The 23,498-nt window shown below is 40.9% G+C and overlaps 2 protein-coding genes across 2 annotated transcripts in view; both read left to right on the top strand.

The window, feature by feature from the left end:
- Window positions 1-2,427: 2,427 nt before the first annotated feature.
- On the top strand, window positions 2,428-5,516 carry LOC108297943 (granzyme H-like). Its single transcript, XM_017520646.2, is given in 6 exon segments — window positions 2,428-2,494; window positions 3,681-3,867; window positions 4,371-4,506; window positions 4,716-4,849; window positions 4,851-4,971; window positions 5,373-5,516. Coding segments are annotated over 6 exon segments (789 nt in total).
- A 17,441-nt stretch (window positions 5,517-22,957) lies between these two features.
- The window catches only part of CTSG (cathepsin G), a 3,005-nt gene continuing 2,464 nt past the window's right edge, over window positions 22,958-23,498 (top strand). The window contains exon 1 of the mRNA XM_017520645.2: window positions 22,958-23,055. Coding sequence (XP_017376134.1) covers window positions 23,001-23,055 — 55 coding nt within the window. The 5' untranslated portion in view covers window positions 22,958-23,000. The remainder of the gene's footprint in view (window positions 23,056-23,498) is intronic.

Raw genomic sequence — 23,498 nt, 5'->3', positions numbered from 1 at the left:
ATAGGCATGTGGCACCACGCCTGGCTAATGTTTATATTTTTAGTAGAGGTGGGGTTGCACCATGTTGGTCAGGCTGGTCTGAAACTCCTGACCTCATGATCCACCTGCCTCGGCCCCCCAAAGTGCAGGGATTACAGGCGTGATCCACAGCACCCGGCCTCAACTGGATTACATTCCAATAGAATGGAATCCTTTATTACTAAAGGAATGCTCAACTCAAGTGGACACAGATACCTCATTTTGACTTCATTAGCTATGGCACTGAGGCACAACTTTTTGAAACTACACAGCTAAGCTGTCCGAGCTTTAAATACTGGAGAAGTTTATCAGGATACACACCTAAGTGGTTTAGGGGTGTATTTCGAAAAAGTTGCGTGCTCTCCACATAAAAAGCTACTTTTGTTGTTACTTTTGGTCCACAGGAGAAATGGGAGTCCTTTTCAGACACCATGGGAGACAAATGAGTCCCTCAGAGTCCGCTTGTCTGCCTTGGAGGGTGCAATGAGGGTGTGAAGCGCTTTGGGAGGTGTCGAGACACACAGGTAGGCTTGCTACAGAGCAGAGCTTCACGCTTGGGGTGTGCTCCTTGTCATCATGAGCCATGTCTGAACGAATTAATCACGTTTCATAGGCAAGCATGTTCTCCTTTTGACTGTGCTGTTGTTTTGAATCAGAGCAGCCTCAACAATGCTTTAACTTGATAGCCATGAATAATTTCATTCTACATAATAACATGCGGGCTTTAGGAGGAGGCAGCGTTGGATAAGAAGGAGGGAGAATGGACGTGTGAAATAGGGAAAGGTGATTCTTCCTTTGGAGCATGGATGGGTTCAAAGCCCACTTCATACTACTATTTGGCTGTACACTACCAGTTGTGTGTGAAGCCTGTGTGTGTGTGGGGCGGGGGTTGTCTGTGTTTCTGTCTCCAGACCTGAGCAGCAGATGCTTCTTCCTGTGGTAGCATGTTACTCAGAACCTTGGATAACCCCCAGGCCTCCTAAAAACATAATACATGTATATTTTAAGACATTTATCTTGATGACTGGTGAGAGGGTGGTGATTGAAATCAGCTGATTTCCCACTTACCACAGAGAACATGCTTGCATATGAAATGTGATTAATTCATTCAGACATGGCTCATGATGACAAGGACCACACCCCCAGGGTGAAGCTCTGCTCTGTAGCAAGCCTACATGTGTGTCTGGATACCTCGGAAAGTGCTTCACGCCCTCATTACACCCTCAGAGGCAGACAAGAGGACTCCAAAGTCTCATGTGTCTCCCATGCTGTCTGAAAAGGACTCCCACTTTTCCTGGGGACCAAAAGTAACAACAAAAGTAGTTTTTTATTTGGAGAGCACACGACTTTTTCAAAATACACAGCTAAAATGGTCCCTGCTTTAAATACTTTAGCACTTAAATCAGGGACCGTTTTTGGTGTGTATTCTTAAAAACTTGTCTAGCACTTAAAGCTTGGACAGCTTTAGCTGTGTATTTTCAAAAAGTTGTCTCTCAGTGCCATAGCTAATGAAGTCAAAATGAGGTATCTGTGTCCACTTGAGCATTCTTTTAGTAATAAAGGATTCCGTTCTACTGGAATTCTTTAGAACGGATTCTCTTTCTTGTCAATCCACTGTCAATTTTCTCTGTTAATTTCTAGAAGAGGTAACAGAGTTATTCCAAAACCATAGGTGTATGAAAGTCCAGATTGACAAGTATACTCTACAAACCAGGCACTGAGCTGGAAAAGGGATCCTTTCCCAGTGGGCCTTAAGGCCCACAGAAATCCCTGTGCAGAAATCGAGAAACACAGACAGAAGTTTACCCGCCGGAGGCTTCTCACTTGAAAGTGAGTGGCAGACTGACTGGCACAGGGCTGGAAATCAAATCCAAATCTTCAGACCTCTAATTTCAGAGGGTGCACTGCCTCCCCCAGGCCCAATGTGACAGTTCAATGGCTTCACAAGAGCTTTAACTGATTGAAATCAACATCAAAAGACATTAGATTCCATCGGCACCGTCTTTGGTCCCTTGTCTCTAATGAGAATTTGCCCAGTTCAAATTTCAACATTGGGTCTAACCTGTGATATCTTGCCTTTCCACCAGAAACTCTTGAATAGGCTTGATTAACTTAGGAGCTCCTGCTACAAAGTAAGAGTCAAGAACCCTCTTGAGCAAAGCTGAGCATAGGTGGGCTTTGAACCCATCTATGCTGCATAGGAAGAGACACCTTTCCCTAATTCACACGTCCATTCTCCCTCTTTCTTATCCAATGCTGGCTCTTCCTCAAGCCCACACGTTATTAAGTAGAAGGAAATTACTCATGGCTATCCAGTGAAAGCATGGACGAGGCTGCGCGGATTCAAAACAACAGCCCAGTCAGACGAAGCCCATGCTTGCATAGGAAATATGATTCATTCGATAAGACATGGCTCATGATGACAAGGAGCACACCCCAAGGGTCGAGCTCTGCTCCGTAGCAAGCCTACCTGTTTGTCTGGACACCTCCCAAAGTGCTTCACGCCCTCATTGCACCCTCAGAGGCTGACAAGAGGACTCCGAAGGACTCATGTGTCTCCCATGCTGTCTGAAAAGGACTCCCATTTCTCCTGGGGACCAAAAGTAACAACAAAAGTAGCTTTTTATTTGGAGAGCACACAGCTTTTTCAAAATACACAGCTAAAACAGTCTCTCTATGAGGCTAGATAGAGACTCAGCAGAGATCAAAAAATGAAGGTGTTCCCTAAAAGTTTTAGTAGGTGTTACCCTCTCCCTAGACCTCTTCTTTATGACCTGGGGTATGGATTGTTCTTAAAATGGCATTTGATGGGGATTGTGAAGCTAAAAAGATAAGTAATTATTATCCTACACTCCAACTCAGGAAAGGAAATCTCAGACACCAAGTTGCAGTCATGGGAGTTGTCACTGGACCTAGCTTAAGAACCATTTAAATTATTCAGTGCCCCCACCCAATCACCCTTGCCCAGGAGAGAAGGCCATGGTGAAACTGATCTCAGAGGTGGCAAGACGACTGTGTCCATAGCTCTCCCATTACCTTGGCTCCACACAGGCTTTGCGATCCATTTTTAATTGGTTTCTCCACCTCCCTCTGCCTTTCCAGGCCCTTGGCCACTCCACTCACCTGGCGATAACCCCCTCTAACAACCCTGATGTCCTGAACTCCACCAGCATTACTCCCACCAAACCTCAACCAAAGGCTAATTAGAGACTATTCATTTATGCAGCCAAAAGACACCTACTTAGAACCTAGAATGTGTTAGACCCTTGGACATGAGAATTTTAGAAAATCCAACTCCCGAAGCTCATGGGCAGATCACTATAAAATTGCACCAAACAGGAGGATAGGAAAGGCTCAGAGAGATCAGAAAGACTCACTCAGAAGGAGGAACCAGGGAAGTCCTGTCCAGGATTCTCTGGGAATCTCCCATTGTGAAAATAGATCTTTCTTCCTCCATATATGTTTCTGAAGTAGGATGCAGAAGTCAAGCTCTGTCCCTTCTTTCTCAGAGGAGGTTGTGAGACTTGAAGTTCAGAAAAGCTTACTCTGCCTGCAAGGAGTGCTGCCTACAGAGCTCAGGAGGACCCTCCCTCACTGTCTGCAGCACACAAAAGACTTTACCCTCAACCACTGTCTTTCTAAGCTTTCTTCCCTGACCACAGCCATCCCCAGCTACTTTATCTTCCAGACTTTCCTTTCAGAAGAGATCATCGGGGGCCATGAGGCCGAGCCCCACTCCCACCCCTACATGGCCTTTGTTCAATTTCTGGATAAAAAGAGTAAGAAGAGATGTGGTGGCATCCTAGTGAGGAAGGACTTTGTGATGACAGCTGCTCACTTCTGGGGAAGGTGAGGAGCAGCACCAGCTCACTTCCTGAGCCCCCTACAAGGACCCTTGCTCTCTCCTGGTGACTGCGGCCCAGGAGAGCTTCCAGAGTTCCTCGTAACACAAGCCCATGAAAACTCATCGGAGAAGCCACCTGGAAGTAGGACTAGAATGATGAAAGGCTGAGAAATAGGACAGGCTCAGAGGGTCAGAGGTCAAAGCAAGTGGCATGGTTTCATACACTGGTCAAATAAAGCAGTGGTGAAGGTTGAATGCATGCATTAAGGGTCAAAATGCAAACTTGAGCAATTTCATATTTCCTGAAGGTAAGAGAAAGCCCCCAGAATCCCTACTCTTCATGTCTTTGTGAAGCACAGGGCACAGTCACTCCACCCTGGAGCCCTTTTGTCCCCTCAACTTCCCCTCAGCTGCAGCCATGCCCTGCCCCAGCTGTCACCTGTTCTTACTGCTCCTAGGCTGTATCCCCTATGACTCTACCCCCATTCTCACCCTGCTCTCTGTGCAGCTCCATAAATGTCACCTTGGGGGCCCATAATATCAAGGAACAGGAGAGGGCCCAGCAGTTCATCCCTGTGAGAAGAGCTATCCCCCACCCAGCCTATAATCCTGAGAACTTCTCCAGCGACATCATGCTACTGCAGGTGAGGCACACTCCTGTCAGTCACTCTTGCTTTTCTTGGTCCAGTTGGTTCCACTCCCACTATGATCCCAGCTCTTCCCTCATTTCCATCCTGGCCTCTTGACCTGTTCCTGTGCCTCAGAGGAGATGAAAGATGGTGCAGCCCCATCACTGTGTTGGGGTCCTGAAGGCCATTGCCTGACCTGGACTTTCTTGCTTGTTTCCCTCCAGCTGGAGAGAAAAGCCAAGCAGACCCCAGCTGTGCAGCCCCTCAGGCTACCCAGCAGCAAGGCCCAGGTGAAACCAGGGCAGGTGTGCAGTGTGGCTGGCTGGGGCCATGTCTCAGTGGGCACATTAGCAACCACTGCAGGAAGCGTTGCTGACAGTGCAGAAGGACCAGGAATGTGAATCTGTCTTCCATGACGATTACAGCAGAGCCACCGAGATTTGTGTGGGGGATCCGAATATGACAAAGACTGGTTTCAAGGTTGGGCTTCCAGCCTCTACCCAGAAGGACCACAGGGAGAGAGGAATTTGAGGGAATTTGAGGGAGTTCTCGGGGATGGCAGTGGCCAGATCCTCATGCTCTCAGCCCAGTGCTTGGGTAGCCTGTTTCCCCCAGGAATCCAGTCTTTAGTCCACTCCTAAAGACTAGGTGGATTGGGGTGGTTGGAGGAGAAGGATCTGTCATCCCACAATCACTTATCACCAGAGTGACTGAGAGAATTGCAGAGAAAGGCTTGGTCTGGGGAGAGCCAGAAAGCACAGCCAGGGCCATGCTGGAGACCCAGGACTGAGGGAGCCTGGCAGTGATGTCACACACAACCCCTAACAAAGACCACCCATCCCAGGAAAGGCCAACTCAGTCTTTCCTCTCTCTGTTCACAGGGAGACTCCGGGGGGCCCCTCATGTGTAAGAACATGGTCCAAGGCGTTTTCTCTTATGGGAAAAACAATGGGACACCTCCAGGAGTCTACATCAAGGTCTCACACTTCCTGCCCTGGATAAAGAAAACAATGAAGTGCATCTAACAGCAGGCATGAAACTAACCTTCCTCTGGGCCTAACCATCTTCTCTGGTACTGAGGCAAGAATCCCATGGGGGTGGGCATTCTGGGTTGGAGGGCTGTAATAAATGGATCTCTAGCGTAAATATGACTGAAGTCTTATTTATTCATTGAACCATCTTCAAAATGTAACAGTGCTGTTCCAGGCAACTGTCTGCTGTCAGTTCTGGCTTTTGCTTCCTCCTTTCTCCCCCAGCTTTCTCTCTTCCCTAAACCTCATGCTGTACAGTTTTTTCACCAATTTCTCTATCATGTGTCTTTGATACTGAACCTTCTGTCAGAGCTAGTTTGGACTCCATTACAAACAAACAATCTTTACCACCTCACCACAAAAAAATAATAATAAACCTCCCTGGACCTTAGGAATTTCTTATCATCTCGAAACCAACCACCTGTTCCCCTAACAATGTGGCAGAGAATGGAGCAGAGAAATGAAAAGGAAATGACTCTAGGGACCCAGGAGGCCAGGGCCCATGCCATTAGCACCCAGTTTCCTATTTCCAGGGCTTGTTCCTCCAGGGGCAGGCAGGCTCCTCCCAAGCCAGGCCTGCCTGCAACTTAGGCCAAAATGCATCTCTGTCCCTAGGTCTCATTTCCCTGCCCTAGGCCCAGCACTGAACTCAGTCAACCTCCTTCCTTCCTGGCTGGCCTTCCCAGCTCCCTAGTGTTTTTTACTCAAGTGCCCTTGCCACCAGTTTCTTTCCCTTCTAGCTCACCCTGCTCTGAAGCCAGCCTCTCTCTCATCTCCCTAACAGAGTTCCAAGCTCTGTGTAAATTCTTCCCTACTGCTTATCCCAGCCTGGCCTGGGCTGTGAGCCCACCTGATGCTGATCAGAGGAGCCAGCTCTCACCTTCCACCTGGGCAGGGCTGACTGAGTCCCTCAGTCCAGCGCAGTGTTCCCCAGAGGCTCAGGCATCACCTTCTGTGGAGCCAGTCACGGCCTCAGCAGCCTCAGCATCACCACTCAGCAGCCTCAACCTCTTTCAGCCTGGCCTGGCCTCAGACCCAGACACCCCCTGTTGGCAATCTGGAGTTATGGCAGCTGTGCAACAGAAGGCTCCAGGGCTACTAGGCTGGAAGTACCACTATACCATTTATCAATAGACAAATCCTTCTGATCTCTCTCTTTGTGCCAAGCATCTAATAGTCTCTGTCTCTGGTTTTGGAAAACTTACAATGATAAAAAAAATTTCATATCAATTCTCCTGGTTCTTCTCCTTCCACCAGGCAGGTCAGTTTGCACAAATGGATCTGTATTTGTAATCCACAAGTCTTGTTTTAAAAATAATTAAATTCTCTGTATTCTACCTGTAGCCTCACATGCATGATCTGGTTTGATTCCAGGATAGTGTGTGATATTAGAAGAGACTTGGAGATTCTCAGGTCCTGAGGTTTTTAATCTATGCTCAGTGGAGTCTGTGTCCAGAGGTGTGGAAGTGTATTAGTCTGTTCTCACATTGCTAATAAGGACATACCTGAGATTGGGTAATTTATAAAGGAAAGAAGTTTAATTGACTCACAATTCCACATGGCTGGGGAGATCTCACAATCATGGCAGAAGGCAAATTAGGAGCAAAGTCACATCTTACATGACGGCAGCCAAGAGAATTTATGCAGGGAAACTCCCCTTTATAAAACCATCATATCTCATGAGACTTATTCACTATCATAAGAACAGCACAGGAAAAACTGGCCTCCATGATTCAATTACCTCCCATCGGGTCCCTCCCACTACATGTGGGGATTAGTATAATTAAAGAAAAGATTTGAGTGTGGGCACAGAGCCAAACCATATCAGGAAGGAAGGAGGAAGACAACCAGAGCAGCCTTATTTTTGTTTATATAGAAGACATGAACCTCAGTCCACAAACCTAAGAAATGCTACAGTTCAAGTGTGAGACAGTTAATATAATAGTGACCCTGTTAACTTTGTTTGGGATCCTTATCTCTCAAATAGTACCACTAGTGAGTTAAATGTGACAGAACCCTATAAACTCACAATAGCTGAAAACACTGAATCAAATGGGACTAACACTGAAAAAAGTAGAAACTTCACTGAAAAGAATAACAAATAAATCCCACACATGGGGAAAAAAATCCAGCACATTGAAAAATAAAATGAAAATGACACAAAGAAATAAAAAGACGTTAGAAATCATCATGGCAGAAGGGAGGCAGGACTAGATTGCAGGTCCAACTCACACAGACAGGGCAGCCTGTGGAGGTTCACACTGTGAATTTTTTCTCCATATCAACTACAAAAACAAACCAGCAACCCCGAAAGGACCCACAGACCTCTGAAAGAGCAAACTGCTCCTGCATGACCTGGCAGACACCCTAAATACTGTGAGTGCTCCAACTGTGGAGTTGAAAAGGGAAATCCTCCACTCCTGAACACACATTCGCACTGGAGAAACTGAAACTCTGTTCGTGGGAGAAGTGTTCAACCTTACCTGGCACTGAGTCAATTTAGAGAGTTGAGAGAAATACAGGGGTAGAGGAAGCAGCAGAAAGGCTCTCAGAGCTCACTGGGTCCCCAGGCAAGCCATTCCTGCCAGGTACCACAGGGATCCATTGGGAGGGTGGCCAGAGGAGCAAGGGGAAAACACCACAGGGAGAAGGAAAGCTCCAGATGAACTTTGTAACAATTTGAATGGGGCAAGAAGCCTCCTGTCCAGAAATCAGGGAAGGGCATGAATCCAGTGTGCAGACTCCACAGGCAAGGGAAAAACTGAAGCCCTTTTCTTTCACACCAGGGAAGTGGGTAGCCTGGGGCAAGTTCTCATGCCCAGCTCACCCATTGCCTGGAAACAGACTCACGGTTGTTAGGGGGGCACAGTGGGAGTCAGATTGGCCCTTCAGTTTGCATGGGAGCTGGGTGAGGCCTGTGACTGCCAACTTTCCCCCACTTCCTTGACAACCTGCATGACTCAGCAGAGATAGCCATAATCCTCCTAGGTACACAATGCCATTGACCTGGGAACCTCACCTCCATTCTCCACAACAGCCACAGCAAAACCCACCCAAGGAGAATTTGAGCTCTGACGCCTAGCCCTGCCACCATCTGATAGTTCTTCCCTACCCACTCTGGTAGCTGAAGACAAAGGGCATATAATCTTCAGAGTTCTAGGGCACTGTTCATCACCGGTTTCTTCCAACTACCACAGCTGATGCTGTTTGGAAAGCACTACTTCCTGGCAGAAGGCCAAGCCAGCACAAAAATAAAGCATTAAACCACCAAAGCAAAGAACTTTCATGGAGTCTACTTCACCCCTCTGCCACCTTCACTGGAACGGGTGCTGGTATCCTTGGCTGAGAGGCCCATAGATGGTTCATATCACAGGACTCTGTGCAGACAACCCCCAGACACATCCCAGAGCTGGGTAGACTTGCTGAATGGATAGATCCAGAAGACAGACAGCAATTGCTGCACTTTTGCTCATAGGAAGCCACATTTATAGGAAAAAGAAGAGAGTACTACATCAAGGGAACACCCCATGGGACAAAAGAATCTGAACAACCTTCAGCCCTAGACCTTCCCTCTGACAGAGCCCACCCAAAGGAGAAGGAACCAGAAAACCAACTCTGGTAATATGACAAAACAAGGCTCTTTAACAACCCCAAAAAAAATCACGTTTACCAGCAATGGATCAAGAATAAATACCTGATTTACCTGAAAAAGAATTCAGGAGGTTAGTTATTAAGCGAATTAGGAAGAAGCCAGAGAAAGGTGAAGCCCAATGCAAGGAAATTTTAAAAAATAATAATACAAGAAGTGAAGGGAGAAATATTTAAGGAAACAGATAACTTAAAGCAAAAAAAAAATCAAAAATTAAGGAAACATTTGACACACTTATAGAAATGCAAAAATGCTCTAGAAAGTCTCAGCAATAGAATTGAACAAGTAGAAGGAAGAAATTCAGAGCTCAAAGACGAGGCCTTTGAATTAACCCAATCCAACAAAGACAAAGAAAAAAAGAATAAGAAAATATGAACGAAGCCTCCAAGAAGTCTGGGATTATGTTAAACAAACCAACCTAAGAATAATCTGTGTTTCTGAGGAAAAAGAGAAATCTAAAAGTTTGGAAAACATATTTGGGGGGATAATTGAAAAAAACCTCCCCAATCTTGCTAGAGGCCTATACATCCAAGTATAAGAAGCAAAAAAAACACCTGGGAAATTCATCACAAAAAGATCATTGCCTAGGCACATTGTCATCAGGTTATCTAAAATTAAGAAGAAAGAATCTTAAGATCTGTGAGACAGAAGCACCAGGTAACCTATAAAGGAAAACCTATCCAATTAACAGCAGATTTCTCAGCAGAAACCCTACAAGCTAGAAGGTTTTGGGGCCTTGTCTTCAGCCTCCTCAAACAAAACAATTACCAGCCAAGATTTTTGTATCCAGCAAAACTGGGCATCATATATAAAGGAAAGATACATTCTTTTTCAGACAAACAAATGCTGTGAGAATTTGCCACTACCAAGCCTCCACAACAAGAACTGCTAAAAGGAGCTCTAAATCTTAAAACAAATCCTGGAAACAGATCACAACAGAAATTCTTTAAAGCATAAATCACACAGGACCTATGAAACAAAAATACAAGTTCAAAAGCAAAAACAAAAAGAAAAAAAAAAGTACACAGGCAACAAACAGCACGATGAATGCAACAGTATCTCACATCTCAATACTAACATGAAAATGGCATAAATGCTCCAATTAAACTACTTTAAATTTAATATGGAACCAGAAAAGATCCCGTATAGCCAAAACAATCCTAAGCAAAAAAAAAAAAAAAAAAAAAAAAAAGCTGGAGGCATCACGCTACCTGACTTCAAACTATACTACAAGTCTTCAGTAACCAAAACAGCATGGTACTGGTACCAAAACAGAGATATAGACCCATGGAACAGAACAGAGGCCTCAGGAATAATGCCACATATCTACAACCATCTGATCTTTAACAAACCTGACAAAAACAAGCAATGGGAAAAGGCCTCCCTATTTAATAAAGTGTGTTGGGGAAACTGGCTAGCCATATGAAGAAAACTGAAACTGGAAGTCTTCTTTATACCTTAAACAAAATTTAACTAAAGATGGATTAAAGACTTAAATATAAAACCTAAAACCATAGAAAGCCTAGAAAAGAAGCCTAGTCAATACCATTCAGTTCATAGGCAAGGGCAAAGACTTCATGACTAAAACACCAAAAGCAATGGGACAAAACCCAAAAATTGACAAATGGGATCTAATTAAGCCAAAAAGCTCCTGCACACAAAAGAAACCATCGTCAGAGTGAACAGGCAACCTACAGGATGGGAGAAAATTTTTGCTATCTATCCATCTGGCAGAGGAACTTAAACAAATTTACAAGAAAAAAACCAACAACTCTATCAAAATTGGGTAAAAGGTATGAATAGACACTTCTCAAAAGAAGATATTTATGTGACCAAAAAACATAAGAAAAAAAAGCTCATCATCACTGGTCATTAGAAAAATGCAAATAAATCCACGATGAGATACCATCTCACACCAGTTAGAATAGCGATCATTAAAAGGTCAGGAAACAACAGATGCTGGGAGGATGTGGAGAAATAGGAAAGCTTTTACACTGTTGGTGGGAGTGTAAATTAGTTCAACCATTGTGAAAGAAAATGTGGCCATTCCTCAAGGATCTAGAACCAGAAATACCATTTGATCTAGCAATCCCATTACTGGGTATACACCCAAAGGATTATAAATCATTCTACTATAAAGACACCTGCACACGTATGTTTATTGCAGCACTGTTCACAATAGCAACGACTTGAAACCAACCCAAATGCCCATCAATGACAGACTGGATAAAGAAAATGTGGCACATATACACCATGGAATACTATGCAGACATAAAAAAGGATGAGTTCATGTCCTTTGCAGGGACATGGATGAAGCTGGAAACCACCATTCCTAGCAAACTAACACAGGAACAGAAAACCAGACACGGCATGTTCTCACTCATAAGTGGAAGTTGATGAGAACACATGGGCACAGAGAGGGGAACATCACACACTGGGACTTGTCAGGGAGTGGGGGGCTAGGGAAGGGAAAGCATTAGGAGAAATACCTAATGTATATGATGGGTTGATGGGTGCAGCAAACCACCATGGCACATGTCTACCTATGTAACAAACCTGCACATTTTGCATATGTATCCCAGAATATAAAGTATTAAAAATAAAAGATACAGAACTGCAAAATGGATAAAAAAAAATCTCATAACCAACAATCTGCTGCCTTCAAGAGACACACCTAACACATAAGAACTCATATAAACTTATAGGGGTGGAAGAAGGCATTTCATGAAAATGGGCACCAAAAGCAAGCAGGGTTAGCTATTCTTATATCAGACAAAACAAACTTTAAAGCAACCATGGTTAAAAAGACAAAGAAGGACATATAATGGTAAAAGACTTTGTCCAATGGGAAATATCACAATTCTGAAATATATGTATCTAACACTGGAGCTCCCAAATTTATAAAACAATTACTAATATACCTAAGAAATGAGATAGACAGCAACATAATAATAGTGGGGGACTTCAATACTCCACTAACAGCACTAGGCAGGTCACCAAGACAGAAAGCCAACAAAGAAACAATGGATTTAAACTATACACTGGAACAAATGGATTTAACAGATGTATACAGAGCATTTCATCCAACAACTGCAGAATACACATTCTATTCAACAGTGCATGGAATTTTCTCCAAGACAGACCATAAAATGAGCTTCAATAAATTTAAGAAAACTGAAATTATATCAAGCACTATCTCAGAGCACAGTGGAATAAAACAGGAAATCAAACCCAAGTGAACCTTTAAAATCATGCAAATACATGAAAATTAAATAACCTGATCCTGACTAACCATAGGGTCAAAAACAAAATCAAGATGGAAATTAAAAATTCCTTGAGCTAAATGACGATAATGATACATCCTAGTAAAACCTCTAGGATACAGCAAAGGTGGTGCTAAGAGGAAAGTTCATAGCCCTAAACACCTGCCAAAAAAAAAAAAAAAAAAAAACCTGAAAGAATGCAAACTGACATTCTAAGGACACAATGCAAGGAATTAGAGAAACAAGAACAAATTAAACCCAAACCCAGCAGGAGAAAGGAAATCCCTAACACCAAAACCAGAAAGGACATAACCAAAAAAGAAAGCTATAGACCATTATCCTTGATGAGCGCAGATGCTAAGATCCTTAGCAAAATACCAGCTCACCAAATACAACAACATATAAAAAAGATAATCCACCATGACCAGTGGATTACATACCAGGGATGCAGGGGTGATTAACATATACAAGTCAATAAATGTGATACATCATATAAACAGAATTAAAAACAAAAATCACGTGATCATCTCAATTGATGCAGAAAAAGCATTCAACAACATACACCACCACTTTATGATTAAAACTCTCAGCAAAATTGTCATACAAGGAACATAATTCAATGTAATAAAAGCCATCTATGACAAACCCACAGCCAACATGATACTGAATAAAGTTGAAAGCAGTCCCTCTGAGAACTGGAACAAGACAAGGATGCCCACTCTCACCACTCCTCTTCAACCTAGTATTGGAAGTCCTAGCCAGAGAAATCAGACAAGAGAAAGAAATAAAGGGCGTTCAAATTGGTAAAGAGGAAATCAAATGGTCACTGTGGACAATATAATTGTTTGCCTTGAAAACCCTAAGGACTCCTCCAGAAAGCTCCTAGAACTGATAAACAAAAATTCAGCAAAGTTTCCAGATAGAAGATTAATGTACACAAATCAGTAGCTCTTTGATACACTAAAAGCAACCAAGTGGATAATCAAATCAAGAACTCAACCCCTTTTACACTAGCTGCTAAATAAATAAATACTTAGAAATATACCTAACCAAGGAGTCAAAAGACCTTTACAAGGAAAACTATAAAACACTACTGAAAGAAATCATGGATGAAACAAACAAATGCAAACACATCCCATGCTCATGGATGAGTAGAGTCAATATTATGAAAAAGGCCACACTACCAAAAGCAATCTACAAATTCAACGCAATCTCCATCAAAATATCACCATTATTCTTTACAGAATTAGAAAAAAACAATCCTAAAATTCATATGGAACCAAAAAAGAGCCCACATAGCCAAAGCAAGACTAAACAGAAAGAACAAATCTGGAGGCATCACACTACCTGATTTCAAACTATACTATGGGGCAATAGTCACCAAAACAGCATGGTACTGGTATAAAAATAGACACATAGACCAATGGAACAGAATAGGGAACCCAGAAATAAACCCCAATATTTACAGCCAACTGATCTTTGACAAAGCAAACAAAAACGTAAAGTGGGGAAAGGACACCTTTTCAACAAATAGTGCTGGGATAATTGGCTAACCACATGTAGGAGAATGAAACTGGATTCTCATCTCTCGTCTTATACAAAAATCAACTCAAAATGGAATTAGGACTTAAACCTATGACCTGAAACTATAAAAATTCTAGACGATAACATTGGAAAAACCCTTCTAGGCATTGGTCAAAGCAAAGATTTCATGACCAAGAACCCAAAAGCAAATGCAATGAAAACAAAGATAAATAGTTGGGGCCTAATTACACTAAAGAGCTTCTGCATGGCAAAAGGAACAGTCAGCATAGTAAACAGACAACCCACAGAGTCAGAGAATATCTTCACAATCTATATATCTGACAAACGACTAATATCTAGAATCTACAACGAACTCAAATCAGTAAGAAAAAAACAATCCCATCAAAAAGTGGGCTAAGCACGTGAATAGACAATTCTCAAAAGAAAATTTACAAATGGCCAAAAAACATATGAAAAATGCTCAACATCACTAATGATCAGGGAAATGCAAATCAAAACAACAATACAATATCACTCCTGCAAAAATTACCGTAATCAAAAAATCAAAAAAAGTAGATGTTGGCATGGATGCAGTGAACAGGCAACACTTCTACACAGCTGGCGGGAATGTAAACTTATGCAACCACTACGGAAAACAGTGTGGAGATTCCTTAAAGAACTAAAAGCAGAACTATCATTTGATCCAGCAATCCCACTACTGGGTATCTACCCAGAAGAAAAGAGTCATCAAACAAGAAACATGCTTGTACACACATGTTCATAGCAGCACAACTCACAACTGCAAAATCGTGGAACCAACCCAAATGCCCATCAATCAACAAGTGGATAAAGAAGTTGGTATATTTATGCAATGGAATACTACTCAGCCATAAACAGGAATGAATTAACGGCATTCACAGTGACCTGGATGAGATTGGAGACTATTATTCTAAATGAAATAACTCAGGAATCGAAAACCAAATATTGTATGTTCTCACTGTGGGAGCTAAGCTATGAGGATGCAAAGATATAAGAATAATACAATGGACTTTGGGGACTTGGGAGGAAAAGTAGGAAGGGGGAAGAGGGATAAAACACTACAAGTATGGTGTAGTGTATGCTGCTCAGTTGATGAGTGCACCAAAATCTCACAAATCACCACTAAAAAACTTACTCATGTAACCAAAATACCACCAGTACCCCAATAACTTATGGAAAAATAGAAAAGAAATGAAAAGATATCTCATGCTCAGGAATAAGAAGAATTAATATTTTTTAAAATGTCCATACTACCCAAAGCAATCCCTATGTATGGATTCAGTGCAAATTCTATCAAAATATCAATGACATTGTTCACAGACATAGAAAAATACCCTAAAATGTATATGGAACCAAAAAAGATCCTGAATAGTCAAAGTAATCCTCAGCAAAAAGAACAAAGCTGGAGGCATCACACTACTTGACTTTAAAATATACTACAAAGCTATAGCAACCAAATCAGCATGCCACTGGCATTAAAACAGGCGTTTAGACTAATAGAACATAATAGAGAACCCAGAAAGAAATCCATGTATTTACAGCCAACTGATTTTTGACAGAGTTGCCAAGAGCTTACATTGGGAAAAGAACACCCTCTTCAGTAAATGATTCTGGCAAAACTGGCTATCCATAGGCAGAAAAATGAAACTAGATCCCTATCTCTTTCCATACACAAAAACTAACTTGAAATGAATTAAAGCCTTAAATGTGAGACCCAAAACTATAAAACTACTAGAAAAAAAAATAGGAGTAATGCCTTGGGACTTCAATCTAGGCAAAGATTTTATGGTTAAGACCTCAAAAGCGGGAGGCGGAGGTTGCAGTGAGCCGAGGTCATGCCACTGCACTCCAGCCTGGTGCCTGGTGACAGAATGCGACTCTGTCTCCAAAAAAAAAAAAAAAAAACCCTCAAAAGCACAGGCAACAAAAACAAATATGGATAAATAGACTATATTAAAAGAAAAGCTCTGCACAGCAAAGGAAACAACAGAATAAAGAGGAAACCTGTAAAATGGGAGAAAATATTTTCAAACTATTCATCCAACAAGGGACTAACATCCAGAATATAAAAGGAACTCAACAACAGCAAAATAATAATAATAATAATCCCATGAAAAAGGGCAAAGGATCTGAATAAACATTTCTCAAAAGAAGACATAGAAATGGCCAACAGAGATATAAAAAAATGTTCAACATCACTAATTATCAGGGAAATGCAAATCAAAACCACAACGAGATATCATCTGACTTCAGTTATAATGCTATTGTCAAAAAGGCAAAATATAAGGAATGCTGGCAAAGATACAGAGGAAAGGAAACTTATTCACTGTTGGTGAGAATATAAATTAGTACAGCAATTATGGAAAACAGTATGGAGGTGTCACAAAAAAACAAAAAATAGAGCTACTACATGATCCAGAATTCCCACTACTGGGTATTTATCCAAAGGAAAGGAAATCAGTATTTCAAAGGAATACCTGCACTTCCATGTTTATGCAGCACTGTCCACAATAGCAAAGATATGTAATCAACCTAAATGTTCACCAATGGAGGAACTGATATGGAAAATTTTACATACACACACACACACACACACACACACACACATACACACATATTACATATATATGTAATATGTGTGTATATGTGTGTGTGTGTGTGTGTGTGTGTGTGTATACACGCACAATCACCTTCACCTCTTTCTCACATTTACCCAGGATCTCAGCAGCATTGCTCAATCTTAGATGTAAGCTTTTTGCCAGGAAACATGAAGAACCTGGAGTCTTTTTTTCAAACCTTTCTCTGCCATATCCAGGGCTTCTGCATTGCCTGTTTCCCTTTAACTACTCTAATTTGAAGATTTTAAGCAGGTCCCAGTGAATTTGATACAATAAATTACATATTTCAGTACCCTCTAAAGGATTCACTCTTTCCTGTCACCTTTTCTTCTCTACAAGAATGACAACACAGGCCAATTCTTGGCAAGAAAGCATCTGGCTCCCTGAAGACGCTGTGATTGGAAGACAATGGCTCTGGCACAGCCTTCTCTCAGCGCTGACACTTAATAAAGCAATCACAAGCTCATCAGTAGGAACTTCCCAAGGAGCTTCCAAAATGTTCTTTTAAGAGTGATTTTAAGGTAGCCCTGAGGGTCTGGAGAGCCTCAGTACTATGCTGGTCCTCTACAAAGCCAAGAGGAACGAGATTGGTCACTGACTAGAGTAGCATCAGAGGAAGGGAGGGCGATTTGACCCAGCAACAGCTGGCAACTGCCTTCTCAGAGGATTTGCATTGTTGGTGGCTTATGGGGCCCAGGGAGGAGGTGGAAAATGCCTTTCCTTAATGTCCCAACATCTCAGAGGAGAAAAAATCATAACTGACGGAAATGTAATAAAACAGTCAAAAGCAGATGTAACCAGCTATGGATATTGTGAAACATATTGGTCTTTTTGTTCAAATATTACAATTCTTATTAAAATAAAAAGCATGTGCCCCTCTCTATTCTTATGTATTCCCCTCTCCATCCAAATGTTATAATGCCCACCCTCTGGCAATGAGACTTTTAAAAAAGTGTTATAAAACATACACACAAGAGAAGTTCACAAAACATAAATGGAGAGTTTAAAGAATAATTATAAGGCAAACACTACATTTTATGTCAGGAAATTGGATATGGTCAACACTATTGAAATCTTCCATATGTCTCCTTCCACTCAAAATGCCCTCTCTGCCCTCCAATTCCTGAGTTACTACTACTCCGACTTTGGTAATAACTACTTCCTTGCTTTTCATTATACATTTACCCCATATATATATATGTATTTCTATCCAATATAGTTTCATTTTGGCTAGTTTTGAACTTTATATAAATAAAGTTAAAGTTGCCTTCTTGGGTTATTTTAACACTATGCTTGTAAGATCCATTTGCATAGCTGCATGAAGGAAGAGTTTCATTTTTATGGCTATGCAATATTCCATAATAGGAATATATTACAATTTGATTATTCGTGCTGCTGTTGGTGGACCTTCCAAGTGTTTTCAGTTTGAGACTGTCATAAACAATGCTGCTATGACCTTCATGGGCATGTATCTGGTAAAAATTTACAACAGATGTTTCTCTGAATATATACCTAGGAGTGGGAAAAGAGGCAACAGGGTAGCTGTAACTGGTATCACTTTTTTTCTTTTTTCTTTTTTTTCCTTGAGACGGCATCTTACCTTGTCACCGGAGCTAGAGTGCAGTGGCGCAATCAAGGCTCACTGCAGCCTCAACTCCCACCTCAGCCTCCCAAGTAGCTGCGACTACAGGCACATGCCATCACACCCCATCTCAAATTCCTGGGCTCAAGTGATCCCCTCACCTTGGCCTCCCAAAGTGTTGGGATTGCAGGCATGAGCCACCATACCTGGCCTTCAGTGTGCTTCAAATGGGTGCTTCTCTAATATCTAGTAAGAATAACACCTTTTCATGTTTACTGACCACTTCGATTTCCTGTTTTGAGATAAAACTGTTCAAGTCTTTTGACTATTGTTTTATTAAGTTAATTATCTTCATCACAAGTTTTTGTTTATTTGTTTTTGAGATAGAATCTTGCTTTGTTGCCCAGTAAGCAACCTCAGACTCCCCAGTTCCCCAAGCAATTCTCCTGCCTCAGCCTGCCAACTTAGCTGAGGTTATAGGTATGCACCACCATCCCCGGCTAATTTTTTTGTGTGTATTCCCAGTAGAGAAGGGTTTTCACCGTGTTGGGTCAGGCTGGTCCCCAACTCCTGACCTTAAGTGATCTGCCTGCCTTGGCCTTCCAAAGTGCTGGGCATGGGTGAGCCACCACACCTGGCCAGATTTGTACAAGCTCTTTATATAATTTGAATATATATTTGTTGGTTATGTGTATTTCAAGCATCTTTGCCCATTCTATGAATTGTCTTTTGTTTCTCTCAATTTTGAGTGTCAAATTCATCAGTCCTTTTCTTCATTATTAGTACTTATATACAGTATCTAAATCTTTACCTATCATGAAGATATTTTTCCATCATGTTTTTAAATCATTATTCCCACTTGGATCCATAATCCACCTGGATTAGGTTTTTTGATATTTTGAGAGAATAAGATCAAGTTTAATTTTTCCACATAGAAAATATGTGTCTCTACAGGATACCATAAAGGTACTTTATTATCCAAGTACCATTTGTTGGAGAGAAAAAAGAAAATAGCCTTTTCTCTACTATGATGAAAGATGCAACATCCACCATAAATCAAGTATCCATCTATGTTTATATCAATGTCCACATGTGTGTGGAGTTCTTATTTCTGGTTCATTAGTCTATGTTTCTATGCCTCATCAATACCACACTACCTTCATTCCTATGGCTTTGTTTCCTAAAACAATTCTTCCACCGTATTCTCATTCTTTAAAAGTGTCCTAGCTATCATTGGCCATTTGTTTTCCAAATATACTTACTATCAGTTAAGTTCTATAAAATACCTCTTGGTGAAATGAATCTATAGATCAATTTTGGGAGAACTGACATTTTTACAATATTTAGTCTTCTTCTAATCTATGAACATGGAATCTCTCTGTGTTTAGGTCTTCTTGAACGTCTCTTCATTCAGTTTTATAATTTTCACCAAAGAGGTCTTTCACATATTCTTTTAGATTTATATTTAGTTATTTGATCACTTCCATGCCATTCAAGTATTACTTTTTAAAAATTTCTTTCTAACAGTGTGGCAGTACATGTAGAAATATGATTAATTTTCAAAATTGATTTTTTTCTAGAAAATCTGTAAAACTTTTATTAATTATGGCAATTTACCTGTAGATGCCTTTGGATTGTCTACATATACTATCATTTCTTCAAATCATTACAATGTTGTTTCCTCTTTTCCTGTCTTTATACCTTTCATTTCCATTTCCCGCCTAACTGCACTGGTTAAAACCTCTAATGTACTGTTGAGCAGAACTGATACTAATCTGTATTCAGGCATTCTTGTAATGTTTTGCTCTCAACAAATCTTTTCCATTAAGCATAATGATTGCTGCGGGAATTTTGTGGATAACTTTTATCAGATTAAAGACATTTCTTTTTATTCCTAGTCTTCTAAGAATATTTTAAGTAAATGAGGGTAAATTTTAGTAAATGCTTGAAGACTTCATTGTTTCAATTAAATAATCACATGATGTTTCTTCTTTAATCAGTTCATATGTGTTACCATGATATTGCTTTTCAAATGAAAAGTCAACTATGTTTTCCTAGGATAACCCAAATTACTTATGATATATTAATATATACTTGCTTATTGATTGATTTGATTTGCATCAATATTTAAAAGTTATATTGACCTGCAATGTTTCATTTCTATATAGTCTTTATTGAGTTTGGCATAGAGGTTATGCTAGTCCCATAAAGGGACGGGTAACAGCCATTCTTCATAGGGAAGCATACAGCATTATTTAAATATTTTCTACAGATTTCTCCTTAGTGTGGTTATCAAAAAAAAAGTTGAAATTTTGTGAATTCAGCACATTCCCTTGGAACGAAAGTAGCTTCCTAACTAGACTCTGATTATTTCTTCAACTTGATCTGATAGTCACTTCAATGCTGGTAGTTCTTCAAGGCTTTTAAGGTTTTTAGATATCTTAAACAGCTTTGATTCCTTTTAGTGAGAAGATTGCATGAAATCCTAGGTCACTATTAATGAAATTTCCTAATTAATCTTTATTACATGACTGAATGGACATCTTTTATTCCTCTTTATTCACATGTGCAGGTTTTACTTTATCCCTTTATTTTATTTATAAGTTAATCTAATACTTTTAAAATAAAATAAAATGTTGTAAATTTTAAATAAAATTATGCCAACTGCTAAGGCACTAATAAAGGTGCTATACTAGTCTCTCTTTGTTTCCATCTTCATCACGTTACTTTTCAGATGCTTAAAGGAATTGTATAGAACCTGTACAAGAGAAGAGGATAAACTCTGTGCCGCTCTAAAAAAAAGTAAGTGAAATAATTATATATTTACGTGTAAGGAAAGGATTCTTAACTTTCATGAGATTTTCAAGAGGGCCTATTATACTCCATAAAGACTGGAAATTGTATCTCACACCAATAAGAATGGCTATTACTAAAAAGTCAAAAAATAACTCATGCTGGCAAAGTTGCAGAGAAAAGAGAACACATATATGCTGTTGGTGGGAGTGTAAATTAGTTCTACAAAACTGTGGAAAGCAGTATGATGATTCCTCAAGGAGCTAAAAGCAGAACTACCAACCAACCCAGCAATCTCATAACTGGATATATACCAAGAGGAATATAAATCATTCTACTGTAAAGACACATGCACACAAATGTTCACTGCAGCACTATTCACAATAGCAAAGACCCGGAATCAGTCTAACTGCCCATCAATGAACTGGATAAAGAAAATGTGGTACATATACATACGCAGCCATGAAAAAGAATGGATCATGTCCTTTGCAGGGACATGGATGGAGCCAGAAGCTATTATCATTAGCAAACTAACACAGGAAACCAAATAATACATGTTCTCACTTATAAGTGAGAGCTAAATGATAGGAACTTATGAACACAAAGAAGAAAACAACAGACAGTGCTGTAGGAGGAGGGAGAGAAGCAGAAAGATAACTATTGGGTGCTGAGCTTAATATGTGGGTGATTAATATGTATAACAAATACCTATAACATGTGTTTACCTATGTAACAAACATTCACATATACTCTGAAACCTAAAATAAAAGTTAAAAATAAATACATAAGTAAAATATTTAAAAAATAAAAGACAGAAAAAAGGGATTGGGAATTGTATTAATCTTCAGTTCTGCTATTTCTGCAAAAATTATACTGGATTACCACAGTTTTCTGTGCATACACAGAATCCTCTAAATATTTTTAAGTGTTTTTGATGATCCACTGTGTTACTCTGCAGTAATTTGCTGTTCTTTTCTCCCACTGTTGAGTTTGTGGCTCTCGTTCTCTTATAGGTAACAGCAGTGAATGTACCTCCTTCTCAGAAACCATGGCCTCTGGGATTAGGTTGATGGGCCTCTAAAGTCATCAATGAAATGAGATCTTAGATATTTTCCAGCTGGGACATGACAACTCCCAATAAAACCAAGTCACTAAGCCTTTTCTGCAACCATCTGGAACCATCTGGAACACAAAGACCTTAACCTTGGTAGGAAGCAGGCAAGTAGAATCTTCAGCATGTCGTAATTTTCACTGAGGGATCAACTGACCTGAGAAAGTAATTGTGAGTGTTAGAGCCTCATTCTTCCTTTTCTTTCTCCAGCAGCACCCTTCACCCACTCATGAGAGTGTCTACGCAATCTGACTTGACAACTTCTAGAAAGGAATGGGAGCAACAGGGGTCTCAGAGGGTGGTCTTGGGCCAAAGAGTAAAAGCAGGCAGGCTTACCCTTTTCTGCCCCTTTTCAACTTATTCCTGATGTTCTTACCCACATCCCTCACCACACCACACCCTTTTATTCATCTTTGTCCCAGACTTATTAAGCATATACTGATAAGCAATCCAGGCAACTTGCATTCATTTGGAGAAACCCAGAAATTAAAAAGGACTGATGCTGTAACCCCAGAGGAATAGAAAACGGGAAGTGGGAAGCTACCAGCTTTCTTGCTTTGCTGGAGCATTCTGAAATTTGATGGATTGAGGGCTCTGGACACATTGCCCAAAGCCCCCTCCTTGTTATGCTGGGTTCCTACTGCTGTTCTTGGCACTGACTCAGCAGCGGCACAGAATTGCACCAAGTTGGCTTTGATTATTCCCTCTCAACCAGATCTCTGGCAGTTTGTGGGCAAACCTCCTCAGCAGCCTTGGGTGATGAAACCTATCATGGTAGCAGGAGAATGGAACTGTGAATTCTCAATCCCCTGTCCCCACCCCTTACTTCCTCTCTCAAGGCCTTAAAGTCTAGCAGGAGGAAGCACAGCAGCAGCTGACTGGGCAGCCTTTCAGGAAAGATGCAGCCACTTTTGCTTCTGCTGGCCTTTCTCCTACCTCCAGGGGCTGAGGCAGGTGAGTGACCATTCCCACCCTCAGAGGCCTGACCCCATCCCATAGCTTCTTGAGCCAGATTGCCTTGGTATATCCTAATTCTGTACTGTTGAGCAACTTATTTGAATTCATATTTCCTCAGGTTTCTCATCTACAAATGAGAATAATATTAATACCAGCCTTGTAGAGTTGTCATGAGAGTTAAGTAAGTTAGAGTACTTAAATGTCTTGGAATTTCCCTCACACTGTAAGTGCTATAAAAACAAGCTTTATATAAATAATTTGGCAGCACGTGTCAGAGCCTACCTAGGAGGTAAGGATACAGCAATAACAGTACCATCAGCTCACACCTAGATTCTTTTTTTTTTTTTTTTTTTTTTGAGACAGAGTTTCGCTCTTGTTACCCAGGCTGGAGTGCGATGGCGCGATCTCGGCTCACCGCAACCTCCGCCTCCTGGGTTCAG

Source organism: Cebus imitator, unplaced genomic scaffold (genome assembly GCF_001604975.1).
Source record: "Cebus imitator isolate Cc_AM_T3 unplaced genomic scaffold, Cebus_imitator-1.0 Scaffold862, whole genome shotgun sequence".
NCBI classification, from domain to species: domain Eukaryota; kingdom Metazoa; phylum Chordata; class Mammalia; order Primates; family Cebidae; genus Cebus; species Cebus imitator.
This window is presented reverse-complemented; position numbering and strand designations above follow the sequence as displayed.